This window comes from Triticum urartu, chromosome 5 (genome assembly GCF_003073215.2).
Source record: "Triticum urartu cultivar G1812 chromosome 5, Tu2.1, whole genome shotgun sequence".
NCBI classification, from domain to species: Eukaryota; Viridiplantae; Streptophyta; class Magnoliopsida; order Poales; family Poaceae; genus Triticum; species Triticum urartu.
In genome coordinates, this window is record NC_053026.1 from 428,681,913 (window position 1) to 428,703,427 (window position 21,515).

At 45.9% G+C, this 21,515-nt stretch overlaps 1 protein-coding gene and 1 long non-coding RNA gene across 2 annotated transcripts; one reads left to right on the forward strand and one right to left on the reverse strand.

The window, feature by feature from the left end:
* Nucleotides 1–1,135: 1,135 nt before the first annotated feature.
* LOC125509525 lies at nt 1,136–4,419 on the reverse strand. The gene is made up of 2 exons (XM_048674508.1): nt 4,189–4,419; nt 1,136–2,196 (listed from the first exon to the last, which is right to left on the reverse strand). Exon 2 carries the CDS (start codon nt 2,186–2,188, stop codon nt 1,493–1,495), a length of 696 nt encoding a protein of 231 aa, XP_048530465.1. The 5' UTR covers nt 2,189–2,196; nt 4,189–4,419; the 3' UTR covers nt 1,136–1,492.
* Nucleotides 4,420–20,181: 15,762 nt separating this feature from the next.
* Nucleotides 20,182–21,149, forward strand: LOC125556143. The gene is made up of 2 exons (XR_007305018.1): nt 20,182–20,382; nt 20,863–21,149. It is a non-coding gene; the product is annotated as an uncharacterized LOC125556143 (long non-coding RNA).
* The last annotated feature ends 366 nt before the right edge of the window (nt 21,150–21,515 follow it).

Consider the following 21,515-nt stretch of genomic DNA (forward strand, 5'->3'; position numbering starts at 1 on the left):
GTGGGTTGATGGCTATGACGAACAACATCGGTGAAAGCGGATCTCCTTGCCTAAGACCGCGACCATTTGCAATGGGATAAGTTGGCACACCATTGAGAAGAATCTTCGGCGAAGAGGTGCTAAGTAGGGTGGCAATCCAATCATGAAATCTACTAGGGAAGCCCCTTCTCCGAAGAATGTTAAATATTTACTCCCAACGCACCGAGTCAAAAGCTTTCCGGAGATCAAGCTTGAAGAGGAGGGAGAGGGCTTTGTTCCTGTGGAGCCGTCGGGCATGGTTCCTCACACACATAAAGTTTTCGTGGATACTTCTCTTCTTGATGAAAGCACTCTGAGAATTGCACACAATTGCATTAATGTGTGGTGAAAGTATAATGGCAAGCATCTTGGCAATGACCTTTGCAATGGCATGAATAAGGCTAGGGCCTACAATCGGTGCAAATAAGTAGGGACGAAGTTTAAAAAGATAATAGAAAAGTCGCCAGAAGGTAGAGAACAGGAGAAGATTACTCTCGCGGTTTTTACATTACTCAAACCCTTTGCACCTGCGATGGTCCAAAGCCAACTTTTGTCTTTTATTTTATCCACAATTAGCATAGATGGGGAAAACCCATGCGTTCTGCTCTTTTCAAATCTCCCAAACAATATCCCGCGTCATATACACTGCAAGGTGCTTAGAGGGGCGATTATAAAAATAATTTGATTTTTCCTTGAGCACTGGTGCCTAAGTAAGCGTCTGCTATACAAATAAGCACCGATGCTTAGAAAAGAAACTATTCATTTTCATAGTTGGGGATCCGAAGGCAATTGAAAACCTTCATCCAAGTTGTAACCGTGAAATGACATTGGTATATGATATATGACGCGTGCGAACTCTTGTACTTGCTTACAAAGAGGACAAATGTCACATAATGGAAAAGTGGCTAGTCTGGTTCGGGAATAAAGCAAGGACCAGCGTTCAGTTTTTCACGGCCCATTAGCCATCTTCAAAATAGTGGATGTCAGGTTCATATGTTTCTTTTTTGAACTTTCATATACGATATTGGATACCCGCTAAATTCATTTTTAAGAAAAAGAATCTCCGACATCTACATATCGGCCCAAGTATTAACCTTATCAACCTGCCCAGAGGAGATCAATAGCAAGTTGAATTGCATATTTCAGAAGAAAATGTTATGTTCATACAATGCAACAGTCAACAGGGATGCACAAGAGCAGTGCATCACACACCAGATAAAATGGACAGATATGAACTTCCTAAAAAACTATTTAAACCATTCCACCACTTTGCTAGTACCTTTAAATCCATGAAGACCTCAATGTTTCTTCTGAATATAGGTCACTCATACTCCCTAAAACAGATCCAGGCAACTGCTACTCTGTCAGGTCTCAATTTCTGTAGGAGGTTGCGCTAACGGTAATGGCACATCATTTTCTCATGTTTCTGCCAGCAATTCAGAGATCACAGAGCAACAAAGTCCATATTGGCCATTTACACTGCAGTATCATTAGCAGCACCAAGGTGATCATCACCTCCACGCCAACCAGATGACAGAAGCTCCTCCCACTGCAACATGGCAGACAATAGCCCTTGGAGCATTGACGAGCTCGTCGCGCAGATCATGTCTTGCAACGTGGTTCTGAACATGAGTCGCCTCCATCTATAAGTCTGTAGAGGGTCCGCGGCACGAGGCTTTGCCGAAGGATGCTTCTTTCGTGCATGCCTGCAGAGTTCTCGGTATGTACCACTGTATGAGCAGCCATCTTGCATGCAGCTCCTCCTGTTTCTGTTTAGCTGCTCCCGAGCAGGCTCAACCAGTGTATATCCCTTAACCTCACCACGGCAAAGTGGGCATGTGAGCACTATCGAGCCTGGATCATCACCGCTTCCTGGGCTTCTGCATGACTCTATAAGCTGGTCGAGACAATTTGAGTGGAGGAAGCTGGTTCCACATACATATGGACGGCAGCCTTTGTCATGAGATGAACAGAGTAGAAGGACAGCATCATGCGGGCATTCGATGCAGACTGGACAGATCGCGTCTTTCCATGCACATTTCTCCGTTGCTGCTAATGTTGGCTCCTGGGTAGCAACTCTCTTGAAACTACAATGGCTGAAGGGCCTCAAATAACGCGTTGATCTGAGCTCACCAGACGAATATTTCATGCTCCTTGAATTTTTGGCCATCTTGAAGACTGCAAGTGCAAGATCAGCATGCTTAGCGTATCAACTCCTACAAAGTCTAATACAAGAAAATTCATATTGTCCATTGCACAAATAAAAATTAAAAAGAACCAGCTAACTGTAGGGTGAAAAGGGTGTTGTTAAAGGTTCTTTTTTGCTCCACTCTTCATACAAATAAATGAACTAGAGATCTGATTGATGGTTGATATATGAAAGGGCAACACATGATGCTGTGAAGAAATTAAATGGTTGATGTCACCCCCTTTTACTGTTTTACCCTGATAATTTTCCCTACGGGTGTATAAGGAACTATACAGTCTGATTCTAGCTATATGAAAGGGCAACACAAGATGCTGCGAAGAAATTAAATGGTGGATGTCACCCATTTTTGTTGTTTTACCCTGATATTTTCCCTACACGCGTACAAGTAAATGTAAAGTCTGATTCTAGATATATGGAAGGGCAACACAAGATGCTGTGGAGAAATTAAATGGTTAATGTCACAAACTTTTGCTGTTTTACCCTGATATTTTTCCTACAGGTGTATAAGGTACTATATACAATCTGTTTCAAGAATCTCAAAGTCTTATAAGAAGTGGAGAAATTAAATGGTTGTCACCAACTTTTGCTGTTTTAATACCCTAATATTTTTCCTACGGGTGTATAAGGTACTCCCTCTGTAAAGAAATATAAGAGCATTTAGATCACTAGAGTAGTGATCTAAACCCAGAGGGAGTACTATACAGTTTGATTCAACAATCTCAAACTCTTATAAGAAGTGGAGAAATTAGAATGGTTGTCACCAACTTTTGCTGTTTTAATACCCTAGTATTTTTCCTACGGGTGTATAAGGTACTCCCTCTGTAAAGAAATATAAGAGTGTTTAGATCACTAAAGTAGTGATCTAAACGCTCTTATATTTCTTTACAGAGGGAGTACTATACAGTTTGATTCAACAATCCCAAACTCTTATAAGAAGTGGAGAAATTAAAATGGTTAATGTCACCAACTTTTGCTGTTTTACCCTGATAGTTTTCTTATGGGTGTATAAGGTACTATAACAGTTGATTCAAGAATCTCAAGCTCTTATAACTTATAAGAAGTCCAACATCATATGCTGATCACAAATTCAAGGGAACATATTAGTGCTAAACTTTGAATCATTTGCTTTAGTCAGCACAAGTTCCGCTGGACATTGTATGCCAACTATAAGATCGACCAGAAGAATCAAACAGAGTACCAGATATGCTTTGTTCTCTTTATAATAGAGATCCATAATTGTTTCCATCACATAAAGATAGTAAAAGGCAACTTTGATGTTCCTAGTAGTCCAAGAAAAAGATAACTATGACACATGTGATTGCTACTGCAAGTGTGCCATTTCAACCAGACAAAATATAAGATAAAGATCAGTTCCCTCAAACCTTCACTAGCATATGTGTCGAATGTTAGATATCTTCACACGCGATGGACCTTACAGGAATGGAAACTAAAAAAGATTAAGATCAAAAACATATAGCACACAAAGGAATTCTACATAAAGTTAAAGATGGATTGTACTACGAAATCTACATTGCTAACAATATGGCGGACGTAGTGTCTGTCCAGGTTCCTAAAACAGTCTTAATTGCAATAACCGAACACGATCCATACGCTTTGCAGCACAGGGGAGTTTTACAGTGTCAAATCTTAACGCTATTGGATGTTTTGGGGGGTAAGACAGCGCCCAAAAATCACAACTTGAGGACACCCGATACGCATCTAAGCAACAGTAAACACTTGTTTTCAACAGCAAAAGACCAAACACTTGTTTTCAGCAGAAGAAACACCAAACACTTGTTTTGAACCAAAGAAACACTCAGCGCCAGTTCCCCTGCCCGACGCAGGCAAACAACAGATCAAGATAAACAAGGCAAAAGCGACTTCGCTCAAGTAAAGCTGAAGGCGGTAGGCAGTAAGGAGGCGAACGGGCCGATTTGAGGCGGGGAGATTCAAAAACTTACCACCCGTGCCTCGATTCTCCGAGGAGAGAAGCAAAGGCCGCGCGGCGGGCGCGGCGGCGGAGGCGGAGGCGGCGACGGCGGGGAGGGAAGTCGCGGTGGCGTCGCCTCCCTGGGCGAGAGGCCGAGAATTCGGTCGGGTTTGCGGAGCGCGGCGGTGGAGCTTTTGAGCCGGGCTGCGGGGTACCTCCTGTCTAGGAGGAAGGGAGGGAGCCGGCTGCGATGTGGTGGCTAGGGCCCTAGTGGTGGTAGTGGCTTTGACCCTGGAGCGACAGGGAGACGAGGCGGGCTTGTCAAAACCTAGCACGGCCCAAGGCCCAGGAACGCGCTGTTAGACGGGCTGGCCCAGTTAGGCTTACCATCTCGCCGGTTTTAATTCACAAAGTGTGGTTGTCTCAAAAAGAATTTTTAATAAAGTGTGGGCATTCCTCAAAAAAAAAGGAAGCTTCCAGAATGCCTCATGTCCTCAAAAAACTGGGAGCTTCCAGAAGATTTTTTTTTCTTTTTTTTTCTTTTCTGTGCATTTTATCTTTTGCTTTATATTGCCTTTTTATTTTCATTTTTTCTGGTTCCTTATCTTTTTTCCCGTTCCTTTTCTTTTTTCAAAATTTCTATATATTTTCCCATTTCCTTTTATTTTTGCGTTTTTTCAATTTTCCAATTCGTGATTTATTCCAAGTTTATGTTTTAAAAAAATTGCTAATATATTTCAAATCGGCAAAATTTTCCTTGAATTTCATGAAATCAAATTTGGGAACTTCTTTAAGACCAAGACATTTTTCAAATTTCTGGAAATTTATTGAAATTATGAACTCCTTTTCAAATTCATGATTTTTTTAATTCATAGAATTTTTTAAGACCAGAAAATATTTCTTTGAATTTGCAAACGTTTTTTTAATAATGATAAAATTTCAAGTCATTGACCATCCTTTTGAATTTGCAAAAAAAATTGTAAACCTTTTAGGTTACCAAACATTTTCAAATTTGTGAACAGTTTTCAAATTTTAGAAGAAAAATTCAAGTTTGCACATAATTTTGAAGTTGACAATCGTTTTTTAAACTTATTTTTTCAGATTCTCGATCTTTTTTCAAATTGGTGAGCAATTTTACAACCTACGAACTTCTTCAAATTAGCAAACATTTTTTTAATTTACAACATTTTTCAAATTCAAGAATATTTTTAAAATTTGTAACTTTCTTTAAATCTGCAAATGTAGTCACATTTATGAACTATTTAATCTATGGAAAACTAAAGGGTCGTTTTTCCCTCAAAAACCAGCGGTTGAATAAAAAGCGAGCGAGCCGACTAGGAAGGAGCTCAAACGAGCAAGCAGGAAAAAAACGACAAGCAAGCTGAGGAGCGGAGAAGCAAGACGAGTGAGCTGAGCTAAGAGCATCTCTAGCCACACCTCCAACAAGCTCCTTCAGACCATTTTTTCGGCGCCGGCGCCAAAAAAACGCCTCAGTCGCGCCCCCGGATGTCGAAAAACGCCGCTTTTTTCCGCCCGGCGGTCTCAGGCCGAACCCGGCGCACCGGGGGCAGTTGGGGGCTCCGGCGCAAGGGAAAAGCGCGGCTGGCCCACGTCGTCAGGGGAAAAGTCAAAGTTTTCTTCCCCGACTCGCCTCCCACCATCGCGCCCTCGGCCGCTAGTAGCTATATCCCGGCGCCGCCCGCCGCCTTTCACCACTAGATAGCCATTCCACGCCGGAAAAATAGCAGAGCTTCGCCGCGGCAGCCCCTCCAACAGCAGCTGAGCGTTTCCGGCCGCGGAGGGTCAGTTTAGCGGCGGGTACACGCTCACCGGGCGCAAGGTGTTCGGCGATTTGCCTGCCTCGGCGATGGACTCGGATGACGAGGAAGCGCTCGCCGGCTGCTGGAGGAGGAAGCCGAGGCCGACGTCCAGGAAGAAGAGCATCTCATGGTGCTCGCCGCCCTCGCCCAGCTGCTGGCGAGCAATGAAAAGCCGCGGCGAGGTGGCTCGGCGCCGGGGCGGGTGAAAGCAAAGAACCGGCATCGTCTCGAAGGCTACTGCATGCTCTACTCCGACTGCTTCGCCGATGCTCCACTTCACGGCGGGAAAACATTTCGGCGCCGTTATCGGATGAGCCGAAAGCTCTTCCTCAGGATTGTGAATTCCATCCGGGAGTTCGACAACTACTTCAAGTGCAAGATGGATTGCACCGGCGCCCTTGGATTCACCTCCATCCAGAAGTGCACGACAGCGATGAGGATGCTTGCATACGGAGCTCCCGGTGATTCACTCGACGACTATGGGCGCATGGCCGAATCCACCAGCATAGAGTGTTTCTACAAATTTTGTCGGGCAGTGGTGGCCGTGTTTGGACTGCAATACTTGAGAACACCCAATGCAGAAGACGCTGCTCGGATCCTAGCACAGAATGCAGCAAGAGGATTTCCTGGGATGCTTGAAAGTATCGACTGCATGCATTGGAAATGGAAGAATTGCCCATTTGCTTGGCAGGGGATGTACAAAGGCGCCAAAGGCGGTTGCAATATGGTACTTGAGGCGGTGGCCACACATGACCTCTAGATTTGGCACTCCTTCTTTGGTATGCCAGGAACTCACAATGACATCAACGTGCTGCAGTGCTCTCCTGTCTTTGCCAAGCTTGTTGAAGGTCATTCTCCTCCGGTGAACTTCGAGATCAATGGGCGGCACTACAACAAGGGGTACTATCTAGCTGATGGCATCTATCCGAGATGGTCGACATTTGTGAAGACGATCTCAAACCCTGTGCCAGGAGGCAAGACCGTCTGGTTTGCGAAGGTTTAGAAGGCTTGCAGGAAGGATGTTGAGCGGGCATTTGGTGTGCTCCAATCTCGATTTGCTGTTGTCCAGTACCCCGCTCAGACTTGATCGAAAGATCAAATGTGGGAGATTATGACTTGCTGTGTCATCTTGCACAACATGATCATCAAGAGCGAGCAAGAAGACCCAGTGTTTGACACTGAACCATACTACAGGCAGGGTCCTCTAGCCGAAGTTGATCACTAGCTACCGGCAACCTGGACTGCCTATCTCAGTATGCGTCAGGAGATCCGAAACCCACAGGTGCATCATCAACTGCAGCAAGATTTGATAGAGCATCTATGAAGGCTCAAGGGCGACGCCGGGCGTGGCGTGTGATGAAATATGAGTTTTTATTTGTTGAAATATATAATTTGTATTGAACTATTTGTTGTTGTATTATTTTACTGAAGTATTTGATATTTCTGTGATGAAATATGTGATAAAAAATTTATGTGTATAATTGAACGTCGAACAACGGCGAACCACGTTGAATATGGGCCTATTGTCGCTCATATGGACTCTTTATTCGTTGAAATGGGGCTGAAAAATGAGCCAATATCGATACCTGGGACGAGCTGGGGACAACAACTGTGCGCGAAACCGCTCCCAATGCCGATTGTATCACCGACTCATCTTTAGAAGACGATTTTTATGCGTCTTGTGAGGGCGAACGGCTAGAGACGCCCTAAGAAACGAGACAATCTCATTTACGTCGTGACCCAAGGGAGTATGCGTGCGACTTGGCAAATCCTAATTGACCCCCACAAGCTTCAAACTAGTGGAGGCAACGCCTGTAGGGCGAGCGAGTTGTGCCCATTTAGCAGCTCCTGTTACTAAGATTTTAGGAACGTTACGTAATGTTCCATATGTTTTTATTTTCTTGGTGGATTTTTCTTTCTGGTTTTCTCAGTCTTTTTATTCTTTATTTCCCATTGTTCCAAACTTTTAATAAACATTCAAAATTTATTCATGGTTACAAAAGTGTTCAGAAATTTTTAAAAAGTTATCGTTATGTCAAAAAATGTTAATCAAAAAAATGTTTGGAATTTTTAAGCTTTGGTCGTTTTTATGAAAATTGGTTCAGATATTTTAAAAGAAATTCGCATTTTTTGAAAAATGTTCACTATTTTCAAAACTTGTTACAAGTTTAAAAAATTGTGTTTATGAAAACTATTCAAGAATTTCAGAAATACTTGAATGTTCAGTGATGCAAACAACTTAAAAAATTGCTCTTTAAAAAAGTTCAATGTTATTAAAAACTATTCACATTATAAAAAAAGATGATATTTGAAAATTGTTTGTTGTTTCAAAAAAGTTCTCATTTAAAATAATGTATGCTATTGTACAACAATTTTCTATATTACATCGTCTCGACATAGTATCGGTTTGCTATAGTACCTCGGTTTAGTTCTCAGTCGCTACAGTACCGGTTTCCCACTCGTTGCCGTGGATTTAATGGGCCGGCCCAACGTGGATACCTCTGTGCGGCAACCCTCCTGGAACGCATCAGGGTTATTTCTCGCCCGTTGCAAGACATAGAAGCTGATTGGTTTGCTACATATTTGGCAAGCCAACATTTGGCAAACTCAGAAGTTGCCAACATTTGACAACCTTTTGTGAGATTGACAATCAAAATTGGCATGCAACCAATCTCTAGCCAACATTTGGCAATTGCCAAAATTTGGCATGGCAACTTTTGACATCAAACCAATTAGGATCATAGTTTCGCATCGAATCTGGCGTGGCGCTACTCAATAGGCCCAACACTGTTGGTGTGTGTGAGTTTTTTTTTCTCTGTGTGGTTTTCTTATCTTTTTTTATCACTGTTTATATGGTGGTTCTAAGGATGGTAATTTTAGCCATGTATGTGACCCGCATGGGTAGGGCTGTTCGGGGAACGCAGTAATTTCAAAAAAATTCCTACGCACACGCAAGATCTATCATGGTGATGCATAGCAACGAGAGGGGAAGAGTGTTGTCCACGTATCCTCGTAGACCATAAGCGGAAGTGTTATGACAACGCGGTTGATGTAGTCGTACGTCTTCACGACCCGACCGATCTTATTACCAAAAGTACGGCACCTCCGCGATCTGCACACGTTCGGCTCGGTGACGTCCCACGAATTCTCGATCTAGCTGAGTGTCGAGGGAGAGCTTCGTCAGCACGACGGCGTGATAACGGTGATGATGAAGCTACCGGCGCAGGGCTTCGCCTAAGCACTACGAGGATATGACCGAGGTGGATTATGGTGGAGGGGGGCACCGCACACGGCTAAGGGATCAATGATCAACTTGTGTGTCGTAGGGTGCCCCCTGCCCTCATATATAAAGGAGCAAGGGGGGAAGGCCGGCCGGCCCTTGGGGCGCGCTAGGAGAGGAGGAATCCTCCTCCTGGTAGGAGTAGGACTCCCCTTTCCTAGTCCTAGAGGAGGAAGGGGGAAGGAAGGAGAGGGAGAGAAGAGAAGGAAAGGGGGGCGCCTGCTACCTCTTGAGCACTGCATTGGTTTTTCCTTGAAGAGGAAAGGGTGATGCAGTAGAACAGCGTAAGTATTTCCCTCGGTTTTTGAGAACCAAGGTATCAATCCAGTAGGAGGCCACGCACGAGTCCCTCGCACCTACACAAACAAATAAACTCCTCGCAACCAATGCGATAAAGGGGTTGTCAATCCCTTCACGATCACCTACGAGAGTGAGATCTAATAGATATGATAAGATAATACTTTTGGTATTTTTTATGAAAAAGAGAAATAAAGATGCAAGTAAAATAAATGGCAAAGGAAATAACTAAGTATTAGAAGATTAATATGATGGAAAATAGACCCGGGGGCCATAGGTTTCACTAGAGGCTTCTCTCGAGAGCATAAGTATTATGGTGGGTGAACAAATTACTGTTGAGCAATTGACATAATTAGCATAGTTATGAGAATATCTAGGTATGATCATGTATATAGGCATCACGTCCAAGACAAGTAGACCGACTCCTGTCTGCATCTACTACTATTACTCCACACATCGACCGCTATCCAGCATGCATCTAGAGTATTAAGTTCAAGAGAACAGAGTAACGCTTTAAGCAAGATGACATGATGTAGAGGGATAAACTCATGCAATATGATATAAACCCCATCTTGTTATCCTCGATGGCAATAGTACAATACGTGCCTTGCTGCCCCTACTGTCACTGGGAAAGGACACCGCAAGATTGAACCCAAAGCTAAGCACTTCTCCCATTGCAAGTGAGGGAGTCCTGGATTAGGGGGTCTCCGGACAGCCGGACTATATCCTTTGGCCGGATTGTTGGACTATGAAGATACAAGATTGAAGATTTTGTCCTGTGTCTGGATGGGACTTTCCTTGGCGTAGAACGCAAGCTTGGCAATACGGATATGTAGATCTCCTCCCTTGCAACCGACTCTGTGTAACCCTAGCCCCCTCCGGTGTCTATATAAACCAGAGGGTTTAGTCCGTAGGACAACAGACAATCATACCATATGCTACATATGCTAGCTTCTAGGGTTTAGCCTCTACGATCCATGGTAGATCAACTCTTGTAATACTCATATCATCAAGAACAATCAAGCAGGATGTAGGGTATTACCTCCATCAAGAGGGCCCAAACCTGGGTAAACATCGTGTCCCCCGCCTCCTGTTACCATCCGCCTTAGACGCACAGTTCGGGACCCCCTACCCGAGATCCGCCGGTTTTGACACCGACATTGGTGCTTTCATTGAGAGTTCCACTGTGCCGTCACCATAAGGCTCGATGGCCCCTTCGATCATCGGTAACGATGCGGTCCAGGGTGAGGTTTTCCTCCCCGGACAGATTTTCGTATTCAGCGGCTTCGCACTACGGGCCAATTCGCTTGGCCATCTGGAGTAGATCGAGAGCTACGCCCCTGGCGATCAGGTCAGGTTCGGAAACTTAAACTACACTGCTGACATCCGCGGAGACTTGATCTTCGACGGATTCGAGCCCATGTCAGGTGCGCCGCACAATCACGACGAGCATGACGTAACTCTGCCGTCGGACAGTGTTCGGGAGATCGCATCTGCAACTACTCCGACCTTCAATCCGGAGCAAATTGCGCCATCCAAGGACGGAGGGATAGACCCCGCCATGGAGGCCGCACTCTCAGTGGCGATGGAGCCGGATACTGACTTCACCCCTTACAAGAGCCCTGTCGCCGAACCACTGGATTCATCTCTGGCCACGGACTCCGAGCCGCCTGCATCCATGCCTATCAAATCCGACTGGGCGCCGATCATGGAATTCACCTCCGCGGATATCTTTCAGCATTCGCCTTTCGGCGATGTGCTAAATTCATTAAGGTCTCTCTCCTTGTCAGGAGAACCTTGGCTGAACTATGTCCGGCTAGAATGGGATGCGGACGATGAAGAAATTCGCTGCCCACCCACCACCCACTTAGTAGCCACTGTCGACGATTTAACTGACATGCTCGACTTCGACTCCGAAGACATCGACGGTATGGACGACAATGCAGGAGACAAACAGGAACCACCACCCACAGGGCACTGGACCGGCACCTCATCATATGATATATACATAGTGGACACCCCCAAAGAAGTCAATGGCGATGAGACAGCGGAGGATGACCCCTCCAAGAAGCAACCCAAGCGCCGACGTCAGCAGCGCCGCTCTAAGTCTCGCCACAGCAAAAGTAGTAATACCGGCACAAGAGACAATAACACTCCGGATAGTGCCGAAGACAACCACAATCCCCTCCAACACGATGTAGAGCGGGAGGGTGAATAAGCTAGCCCTCCAGAGCAGGCAGCAGATGGAGAATCGAAGGAGGACAATTACATGCCTCTCTCCGAAGACGAGGTGAGCCTCGGCGACGAAGAATTTATCGTGCCTGAGGATCCCATCGAGCAGGAGCGCTTCAAGCGCTGGCTTATGGCCACAGAAAATAGCCTGAAGAAAAAGCAACAATAGCCTCAGGCTAATCAAGACTTGCTAGCAGACAGATGGACCGAAATTCTTGCGGCCGAGGAATACGAACTCGAGCGCCCCTCCAAGAGTTACCCAAAATGCAGGTTGCTGCCTCACCTCGAGGAGGAAGCATTGAAACCTCCATCACCAGTGTACGATGCGGCTGATCGGCCATCGCATGGCCGAGTCAGAGAGGCATTTCAGCCTGAAGTTCAGCTTGCCCCCCCCGCCACTCAATCAAAAATACCAAGGCCCGGGGCAACACACGGGACCTGCAAGACGTATTGGACAACAGGGCAAAATATGCAAGGTCAATATACGGGCCACGGGGGCTCGCGACAACACGGGATGATGACCGTCGCGGTAGATACACTAAAGGTAAATCCGACCGGGCCGAATACAGCAGACAAGACTCATATGAACTGCGTCGTGATATAGCCCGGCACAGAGGCGCCGCACACCCCCTATGCTTCACTGATGAAGTAATGGATCACGAATTCCCGAAGGGTTTTAAACCCGTAAATATCGAATCGTATGATGGTACAGCAGATCCTGTTGTATGGATTGAGGATTTCCTCCTTCACATCCACATGGCTCGCGGTGATGATCTACATGCCATCAAGTACCTCCCACTAAAACTCAAAGGACCAGCTCGGCATCGGCTGAATAGCTTGCCAGCAGAGTCCGTCGGCAGTTGGGAGGATTTGGAAGACGCATTCCTTGACAACTTCAGGGCACTTATGTGCGACCACCGAATGCTGATGACTTGAGCCATATAACTCAGCAGCCAGGGGAATCGGCCAGGCAATTCTGGACACGGTTCCTAACTAAGAAAAACCAAATTATTGACTGTCCGGATGCAGAGGCCTTAGCGGCATTCAAGCATAACATCCGTGACGAGTGGCTTGCCCGGCACCTCGGCCAGGAGAAGCCGAAGTCTATGGCAGCCCTCACGACACTCATGAACCGCTTTTGCGCGGGCGAGGATAGCTGGCTGGCTCGCAGAAACAAAACATCAAGGAATCCGAGCACTTCGGATACCAAAGATGCCAACGGCAGACCACGTCGTAACAGACCAAAGCGCCGCAACAACGGCAATAACACCGATGATACGGCAGTCAATGCCGAATTCAGAGGCTCTAGATCCGGTCAGCGGAAAAAGCCATTCAAAAGAAGTACTCCGACTCCGTCCAGTTTGAATCGCATACTGGATCGCTCATGTCAAATCCACGGCACCCCCGACAAGCCAGCCAATCACACCAACAGAGAATGTTGGGTGTTCAAGTAGGCCGGCAGGTTAAATGCCGAAAACAAGGACAAGGGGCTGCATAGTGATGACGAGGAGGAGTCCCGGCCGCCGAACACGGGAGGACAGAAGAGGTTCCCCCCACAAGTGAAGACGGTGAACATGATATACGCAACCCACATTCCCAAGAGGGAACAGAAGCGTGCACTAAGGGACGTCTATGCGATGGAGCCCGTCGCCCCAAAGTTCAACCCATGGTCCGCTTGTCCGATCACCTTTGATCGCAGAGACCACCCCACTAGTATCCGTCATGGCGGATCCGCCGCACTGGTCCTAGACCCCATCATCGACAGATTTCACCTCACTCGAGTCCTTATGGATGGCGGTAGCAGCCTGAACCTACTTTATCAGGACACAGTGCGCAAAATGGGTATAGACCCCTCAAGGATCAAACCCACAAGAACGACCTTCAAAGGCAGCATACCAGGTATAGAGGCCCATTGCACAGGCTCAGTCACACTGGAAGTGGTCTTCGGATCCCCCGATAACTTCCGAAGCGAGGAGTTAATCTTCGATATAGTCCCGTTCCGCAGTGGCTATCATGCACTGCTCGGGCGAACATCATTTGCGAGATTCAACGCGGTACCGCACTATGAATATCTCAAGCTCAAGATGCCAGGACCTCGGGGGGTCATCACAGTCAATGGAAACACAGAGCGCTCTCTCCGCATGGAGGAGCACACTGCGGCCCTCGCAGCAGAAGCGCAAAGCAGCCTCTTAAGGCAATCCACTAGTTCGGTGATTAAAGACACGGACACCTTCAAGCGCGACCGGAGTAATCGGCAACAAGACCGCCTGGCACATTCTGAGCTCGCATAGCAATGTGGCCCCCACCCCAGTCCCAGCCAAATGGCGAAGTCCGTGCCACGCATACATAATTACGCATTGAAAATACCATGGGCATAGATGGGGGGCACGACTACGGCACGTCCCAAAACGCGGCTCAACCGCACTAGGGGCTTCCCGCCTTATTATGTTTTTCTCTCTTTCAGGACTTTACTCTCTGGAAACCCCGTCTGGCAGTATGATTGTCGGACACACGATACAACAACCAAGGAGGTAGAAAGCTACGTCGCATCATGGAATTCCTAGGTGGTCTCTGATAACGAGCGAAATATCTGCTTTAAATACCATTCCTCAGCTTGCCCTTGGAGGGGACATGTCACATAGTCCTACTATTTGCTTATCACACTACTTGTATCATTCTGCTTCGACGCACCTTTTTGAATAAACAATGCATAGCACTAGACTATTATCGCATTCTCTATCCTTACACTCTGGTACGGCCCATACGCAAGGGGCTTAAGCATACCCCATAATACGGCGTGAGAAGTCCGAACACTTTCGACAGTGCGGCACCCCGAACTTATAGCATTATATGCATCAGCTCCGAATCATGTCTGGGGTCAATAGTTGGGTTTGCCCGACTCCCATGTTTTGGTACCTTACGTTCCGCTATATCGGCTAAGGTAGCACTGGGAGAACTACTGCGATTGTGCTTCGGTTCATCTGGGCTAAGCACCTCAGTAGAGAAAGCTAATACTGACTGTCATGATAAGGCGAGAGCTGGTCGCTATTCGAGAGGTCTCGAGTCCCTAAAGACTTATGCCGCTTAGAGCGAGGAGTTGGCTTTGTCCGGCTTAAGGCGTGTATAGCGCCCTGAATTCGGCCTTCCGAATACTAGGGGCTTCGCCAAAATTTAAAATTGTAGACTTCTATGGCTAAGTGAGAGTGATAAAGCATTATAGTCTGATTGCCTTGTTCGTTGAGTTGAGCACCTCCCTCGAAGGACCCAACAACGGGAAAAAGAGTGCTCAGATTTATCCCGAACACCCCAGCACTCGTGGCATGGGGGCAAAAGCCGACGACTGGCCATCTCTCAGATTTGATAAACAGCCGCACAAAAGGTAATATTTTAAATTCAAACAAGCGTTGCATAGCGCACATGAACAAGTTTTCATAATACAGGATCACACGAGCAAGTTCATTCAATAATTACATCCTTCGCACACTCGTCCGCCACAAGACGGGCACCCTTCAAGACACCCTCATAATACATTTCAGGGTGGCGATGCTCCTTGCCCTGCGGCGGCCCCTCCTTCACCAGCTTCTCGGCGTCCATCTTGGCTCAGTGCACCTTTACACAGGCAAAAGCCCGGCGGGCACCTTCGATACAGACGGACCGCTTAATGACTTCAAGCCGTGGGCAGGCATCCACAAGCCGCCTCACCAGGCCGAAGTAGCTGTTGGGAAGGGAGTCGCCAGGCCACATCCGGACTATAAGGCCCCTCATGGCCTGTTCGGCTGCCTTATGCAGCTCGACCAGTTGCTTCAGCTGGTCGCTCACAGGCATCGGGTGTTCAGTCCCAGTATACTGAGACCAGAACAACTTCTACATCGAGCTTCCCTCCCCGGCCTGGTAATACTTCACGGCATCCGACACGCTGCGGGGCAAATCTGCGAATGCTCCTAGAGAGCTCCGGACTCGGGTAAGTAACAAGTAATTTACTTTCACATGCTTGCTTTGCATATTGAAGGCCTTACCCGCCGCTATCTTCCTCATCGCCTCAATTTCCTGGAGGGACTTTTGGGCTTCAGCCTTGGCATGCTTTGTGCTCTCGAGGGCCGCAACAAGCTCGGACTCTCGCATCTTCGAGTCAAGCTCCAAAGCCTTGTGCTTCTTCACGAGAGCCTGGAGCTCTTGCTGCACCTCATCCACCCGTGCCTCTTGTTTTTCCCGCTCGGTGCGCTCCTTGGCCGCTTCGTTTTCGGCCTCGGACAGCGCTTGCTTCAGGGTCGCCACTTCGGTCGTAGCCCCTAGCACATCCATGATGATCCTGTCATTTCGCAACCGCATATTATATATATATGTTTATATATATATGGACCATTCTATTACTGGTAACAAAATATTATTCTATTACCCCTCGCCTCTATAAGGGCCCGATCACAACTCCGAATCGGTACGCCAGATTAAGCCCACCAAACTATGATAGCCCGAAACAAAAAGACCCCTGCCCCACCCTACAGCCATCTTCCCAAAAAGAAACACTCCACACACTCCACCCCTGCCTTCTTCTGCCCCAGACGTGCCGCCGCCCTACCCCCGACGCGCCACCGCCCCTGTCCCCGGAGGCGCCACCACCCCTGCCCCCAGAGGCGCCGCCACCCCTACCTCCCGGCGCGCCGCACCCTTCCACCGACGCGCCGCCGCCCCTGCCAATCCGGCGTGCTACACGCTCCCCCCCCCCCCCCCCCCCCCCCCCCCCCCCCCCCCGACGCTCCCCCCTCCACTCTGCTTCCAAGTGTCGTTATGCCCCTTCACCGGAGTAGAAAGGCCACCACCTCCTGCCTTCGCCTTGCGGGCCAAGACGACCACGTCCACGAGCAGGGCTCCTCCCGGCGCCTTCTGCTCGTCTGCGAGCGGGGATCGCCCGGAGCCCATCATCGGCGTCCATGAGCGGGGCTCCCGTGGATGGCTGGATCCCGTCGTCAGCGTCGATAGCGTCCACGAGCGCCAACACCTCACATCCGGGGTGAGCAGCTCCTAAAACTATTTCTTAACATTGCTACAATTCTGCACTTATGGTTCAGTCCTACTAGTACCGATGAAATATAGACTTAAGTGGAAAATTTAGTTGATTCATTTTGTGAACATGTATCCGTTTCAGTGTTAAAAATAGGAACACAATAAGTTAACTTTGCAAGTGCATCAATTCACCTTGAATGAAATACATAAGTGCACCATCAAGTTTTCCATCAGTTCACTTCTTAAAAAAGAAGTTTGGTTGTGTAAGGAAAGCTGGAGAACCAATGTCAGCCTAGAAGTTTAGGTCGTGGAGCAAGCCTGCGCAAACAAAGGACTCATGTAGCACTTCTCCAGCTTATCTGCTGCGTCAATGGCACTCTCTCACAACAATCTCTCTCCTTCTCTGCTTCTGCTATTAAAATGCATACAAGTGTTGTTATGCTTCTTGCTCTTTAGGTGTTTGCCACTATTCCGGTGAGCACCATTTTAATATGCTTATTTTGTGCTCCCATGAATGTTTTTGGAGCAGTACAAATACATCATCATAGTGAGTAAAGACGTGGCACCTTGGGAAGTACTACCATTAATGTTTAGACCAAGTTCAGAACAGAAAACCTAGAAAAAATGTGTGCAAAAAGAAACATCTTCTCGGATGCTCTATAAGTACATGATAATTGGCTTTTGGTTGGTACTTTCCTTGAAATGCAGTTGCTTGGTAGCTCACTAGACATCCCCCTCATTATTAGCTGATGATGTGGATGATTCTGTTTGTTTACTTAACAGGACAGGGTCATTTTCCTCTTTGATTCTTGATGTGCCGCTGCCGCTGTTTGTCTACCATGCCTCAAGAAACTAAAATGCTTTTCAGTTCATCTACTCTGCGATTGTTTTTGTGCTGCTACAAATGTGCGTGTGCTGCTACTCATCAGATAGCTTAACTAATTTTTGTTCAGTTCAATTTCCAATTTTAGTTCAGTTCAATTCTTATTTTTAGTTTAGTTAAGTCAACTCTTATTTTTACTTCAGCTATCTGATGTATTCCCCTTGTTATTTGAGTAACCGAATAGTGCTTCATTTTCATGCTTCTAAGATACTACTCCTCCGTATCTAACTGAGCTTCAGCGTGCTTCTTTTTGTCTTAGTACTAATTTTCTTTGCCATCATATATCACAAAGATAGTATTGTTTGTATCTTGCTAATAGTTTCTAGGAACTTGATGAGTTAATAAATGAATAATTTCTTGTTGCAGTCTGGTCTCATTGTCCATGCTATCTTGTTATGCTTATTAAGATTGTCCATGCCATCTTACTATAGTTGGTAAATGAGTTAGGAACTTTTTGTTATTCTGAGTAAGAAAATTTTGATCACATAGCTAGTGGTAACTAAAGAGAGTTCAGTTTGTTATCTTAGTTAAGTTCAATTTCTAAATTTTAGTTAACTTAAATTAAGCTCAATTTTTATTTTTGGTTCAGTTCAATAAAACAGAAATTGGAGCTTCAGATATGGCACCGAGATAGGTTCAAAAAAATGGGGGCAACAACAACGGCAGTAACAACATCGAAGAGCTGGAGATGAGCAAGTTAGGTACTCGCAATGACACGCCGTCCCACGCTGGCGTGTGGGTAGAGCGTCGGTTTGGTGGGGGTGAGGAGAGAAGTTGGTGGTGGCAGAGGTGAGGGGAACCAGCGGCGCGGTGGTAGCAGCGGGAAGGGGGCGGTGGTGGAGGGACGAAGTGTCGCTCTGCATGTTGGAGAGTAAACTGTAGTAGGACACCTCTGCCCCACTACCAACATGCATCCCCACCACTGTCGCCAACCTCATGCGCCGGCCCGCATCCCCTCCCCACTCCTGGACGTCAAGTTCACGTACGCAGTGTACGATAAGTTCAGGTACTTTGCCGTGGACGGCCAAGTTCAGGGACGCCTCTGTGCCTGAGGCAAGTAGTGGAACTGTATCCAGTTATTTAGACCTTTCAATCATACTGCTCTACTTTTCTTTACTCAAATTATTCTGAAAAATTTCAAATTATAAAAGCAGATAAGTCCATGGTTCACCGGTGGAAGTTTGAGGAAAAAATATAAAAGAAAAGGAGAGTTATTAGTGGAACAAAAGTAAAAGGAGACGCTCCATTTTGCTGGCAGATAATACTTGTTCCATAATTTCCGTCTGCCCTAACCGGCAGTACTCCTAGTACCGCACCTCCAGTCGGCGACCTCGCTCTAAAAATTGACATTGTTTAGCATGTACTGATCCATTCAACTTTTGGTGTGTTTAAAAAACAATTATTCATTATTTGCTAAAATCAGGGAGTTCATAGTCGAGAACACAGGGAGTTCAGAAAAGAACGTGAACATGAAAAATCATAAAAAAGAACCTAAAACTTGTGTTAGGGGAGTTCTTCAAGAAGTTCGTAGCTAGCCGGCCGTGTTGTGTATCCTTATTAGTTCATAGTTGAGAAGACATGTGTTCTTAGCAGTTTGTGTATCTAGCCGTCCGTGTTGTGTATTCTGGTCAGTTGGTGTGTGTATGTGTTGCCCTCGTGGTGTATGAGAGGCGCCCCGCAGAGCCGAGGAAGTCATCGATCTGGTCGAGGCATGCTCTGATTCTCTATTTTTGGTAGAACGAACATTTAAAAGTTCAAACACTAGACCCCAGTAATTTCTCCTTGAGAAAACCCCATCTCTCATTTGTTTCCATTTTTACAGGTTGCAGCAAAAACAAGATGCACAAGTTCATCTTTTGTATGCTTTTCAGTTCATTTACTTTCGATGGTGAGTCCGATTTCCTTTGTGTTTCCATGTTCATATAACAGAAGCAAGTGCTTGTGGTTATGCTTCAGAATGAGCACCGTACTTTCACTTGGATAACATGAAATAGGATGCACCGTGGATGTGCTCAGCATAAAAACAGGATGAAGTTCATGTCGCATACACCTTTCCCTCTCTGTTGTTTCACTCTTAAAAACACGTGTATGTGTGGCTGCTTATTGCTTCTTGCTGCCACTATTTTTTGTAAATGATTTTGCGTGTGCACTCCAGGAGTGTTTTTGTTTCTGTAGGTCAGCTGCTCAACATTCTTGTACCGCTCAGTACATGTATTACTACTGGGAAGGTTCAAAAATCAGAACTCAACAAGTTCAACATGGTGTATGCCCCCACATGAGACCATCGAGAGGGCGCACCGCAGCGTCATGGACTACATCAAGCACGCGCTCACCCTCTTCACCAACTTCGCCATCGTCCTCATCATCATGGTAAACACCCTAGCCACCTTGCTCGTCTACTCATCCTCCACCCACTATGGTTGCTAAAATTCGATTTGTTTTTATATGATGTGATCCATTGTGATGGCTGATGGTGTTGTGTTCCATTACATCTCAAGAACGCAGGCGAAAATTCCGAGGACAAGAAGAAGAGGAGGAGGAGGTCCTGAGAGTGTCATATGTGCATTGTTTTTTCTTGTTTCAAAAGTAGAAGGGGAAGATGTAGAGGGTGGACTACTCAGGGCGATTGCTGCTGATGTTGTGTTGTGTTAGGTCAGCAAGTAGTGCTAAAATTATTTTGCAGGAAGAGAAGGCAGCGAGAAGATGTTCCAGGTGACACGCCCTTCCATCAAAACAAAACGTTCAAACATAGCAAGAAGTCGGCAGAAAAAGATGTGAACATAGTATACTCCCATGGTTGTACAAGTAAATCGTACACTAAGTGTAGACGTTTATTATGTGATCGATACGAGCTCCTATTAGCCTCTAGTCCATCTATGCTCTCTAGTTCATGCAACCTTTTGATATTAGTCCAGTTCAGTCTGATTAGTCTATTTATACAATTAGTTCAGGCAAACATGATTATATGATGTCTTGTTTTTGTTATTGTTACTCGATGTCTCCATTTCCTTTTTTCTCTTAAGTCTTCTTATAGGGAAGGTTCTTGTAATTACTAGTTGTTTGATTATGTGATGCAGGCGCTTACTTGATGTCATTGTCATTGTTCCTGCAGTTGCATATACGAAAGTGTGTGCTTGGTTTGGTTCCATTTATCTCTCTCTCTCTCTCATGCCTGCCCTTTTGATCTTATAGGAACTGAGCCTATTCCAAGGAACAAGACCGGTAACAGCTAGCGCAAAGGAGACTATGTTGAGAGGTGGCGCTGCTAGACTTGTTGATGTGTAGTTATGGCATAAAAAGCTGAAAATTATTGTATATTGTATAATTCCATAAGCTGTACGTAGCAAATCTGTCCATGTGGATCAGTACAACTTATGTACAGCCTTAAATTCACAAATCTTATAGTCATCTTTGTAGTACTCTTCGTAACACTTTGTAAAGCAAGAGTGGCCCATTTTCTGTAAGCAACAATTCAAACGTATCTATTGTATCAGTTCTTAAGATTATAGAAGAAAGTTCACTAGCCAAAAGGCCTAGAGAAGTCCACCTTATAATTTGCAAACCTTAGAAATAATGCTCAGTTTGAATTAAAAATCAGTTTGCATTAAAAAGAGTGATCAGATCAAATTAAAAACAATGATCAGTTTGAATTAAAAATGACTAAATTAAAAAATGAACATTTTGAATTTAAAATAAACGATCAGCTCGAACTAGAAACAATGATTAGTTTGAATTAAAAACAAGAAAGAAAAAACCGTTTCCAACAATAGAAATGTGGAAGTGTGAAGTGCAAACAATGACGTGTCCTATGTTCCAAAAGGGATTGAATGCAAAAAATCGAGGAA

Bases quoted from the DNA above. Each gene is read 5' to 3' on its own strand.
- LOC125509525 (XM_048674508.1), bottom strand. From the start codon at position 2,188: ATGGCCAAAAATTCAAGGAGCATGAAATATTCGTCTGGTGAGCTCAGA.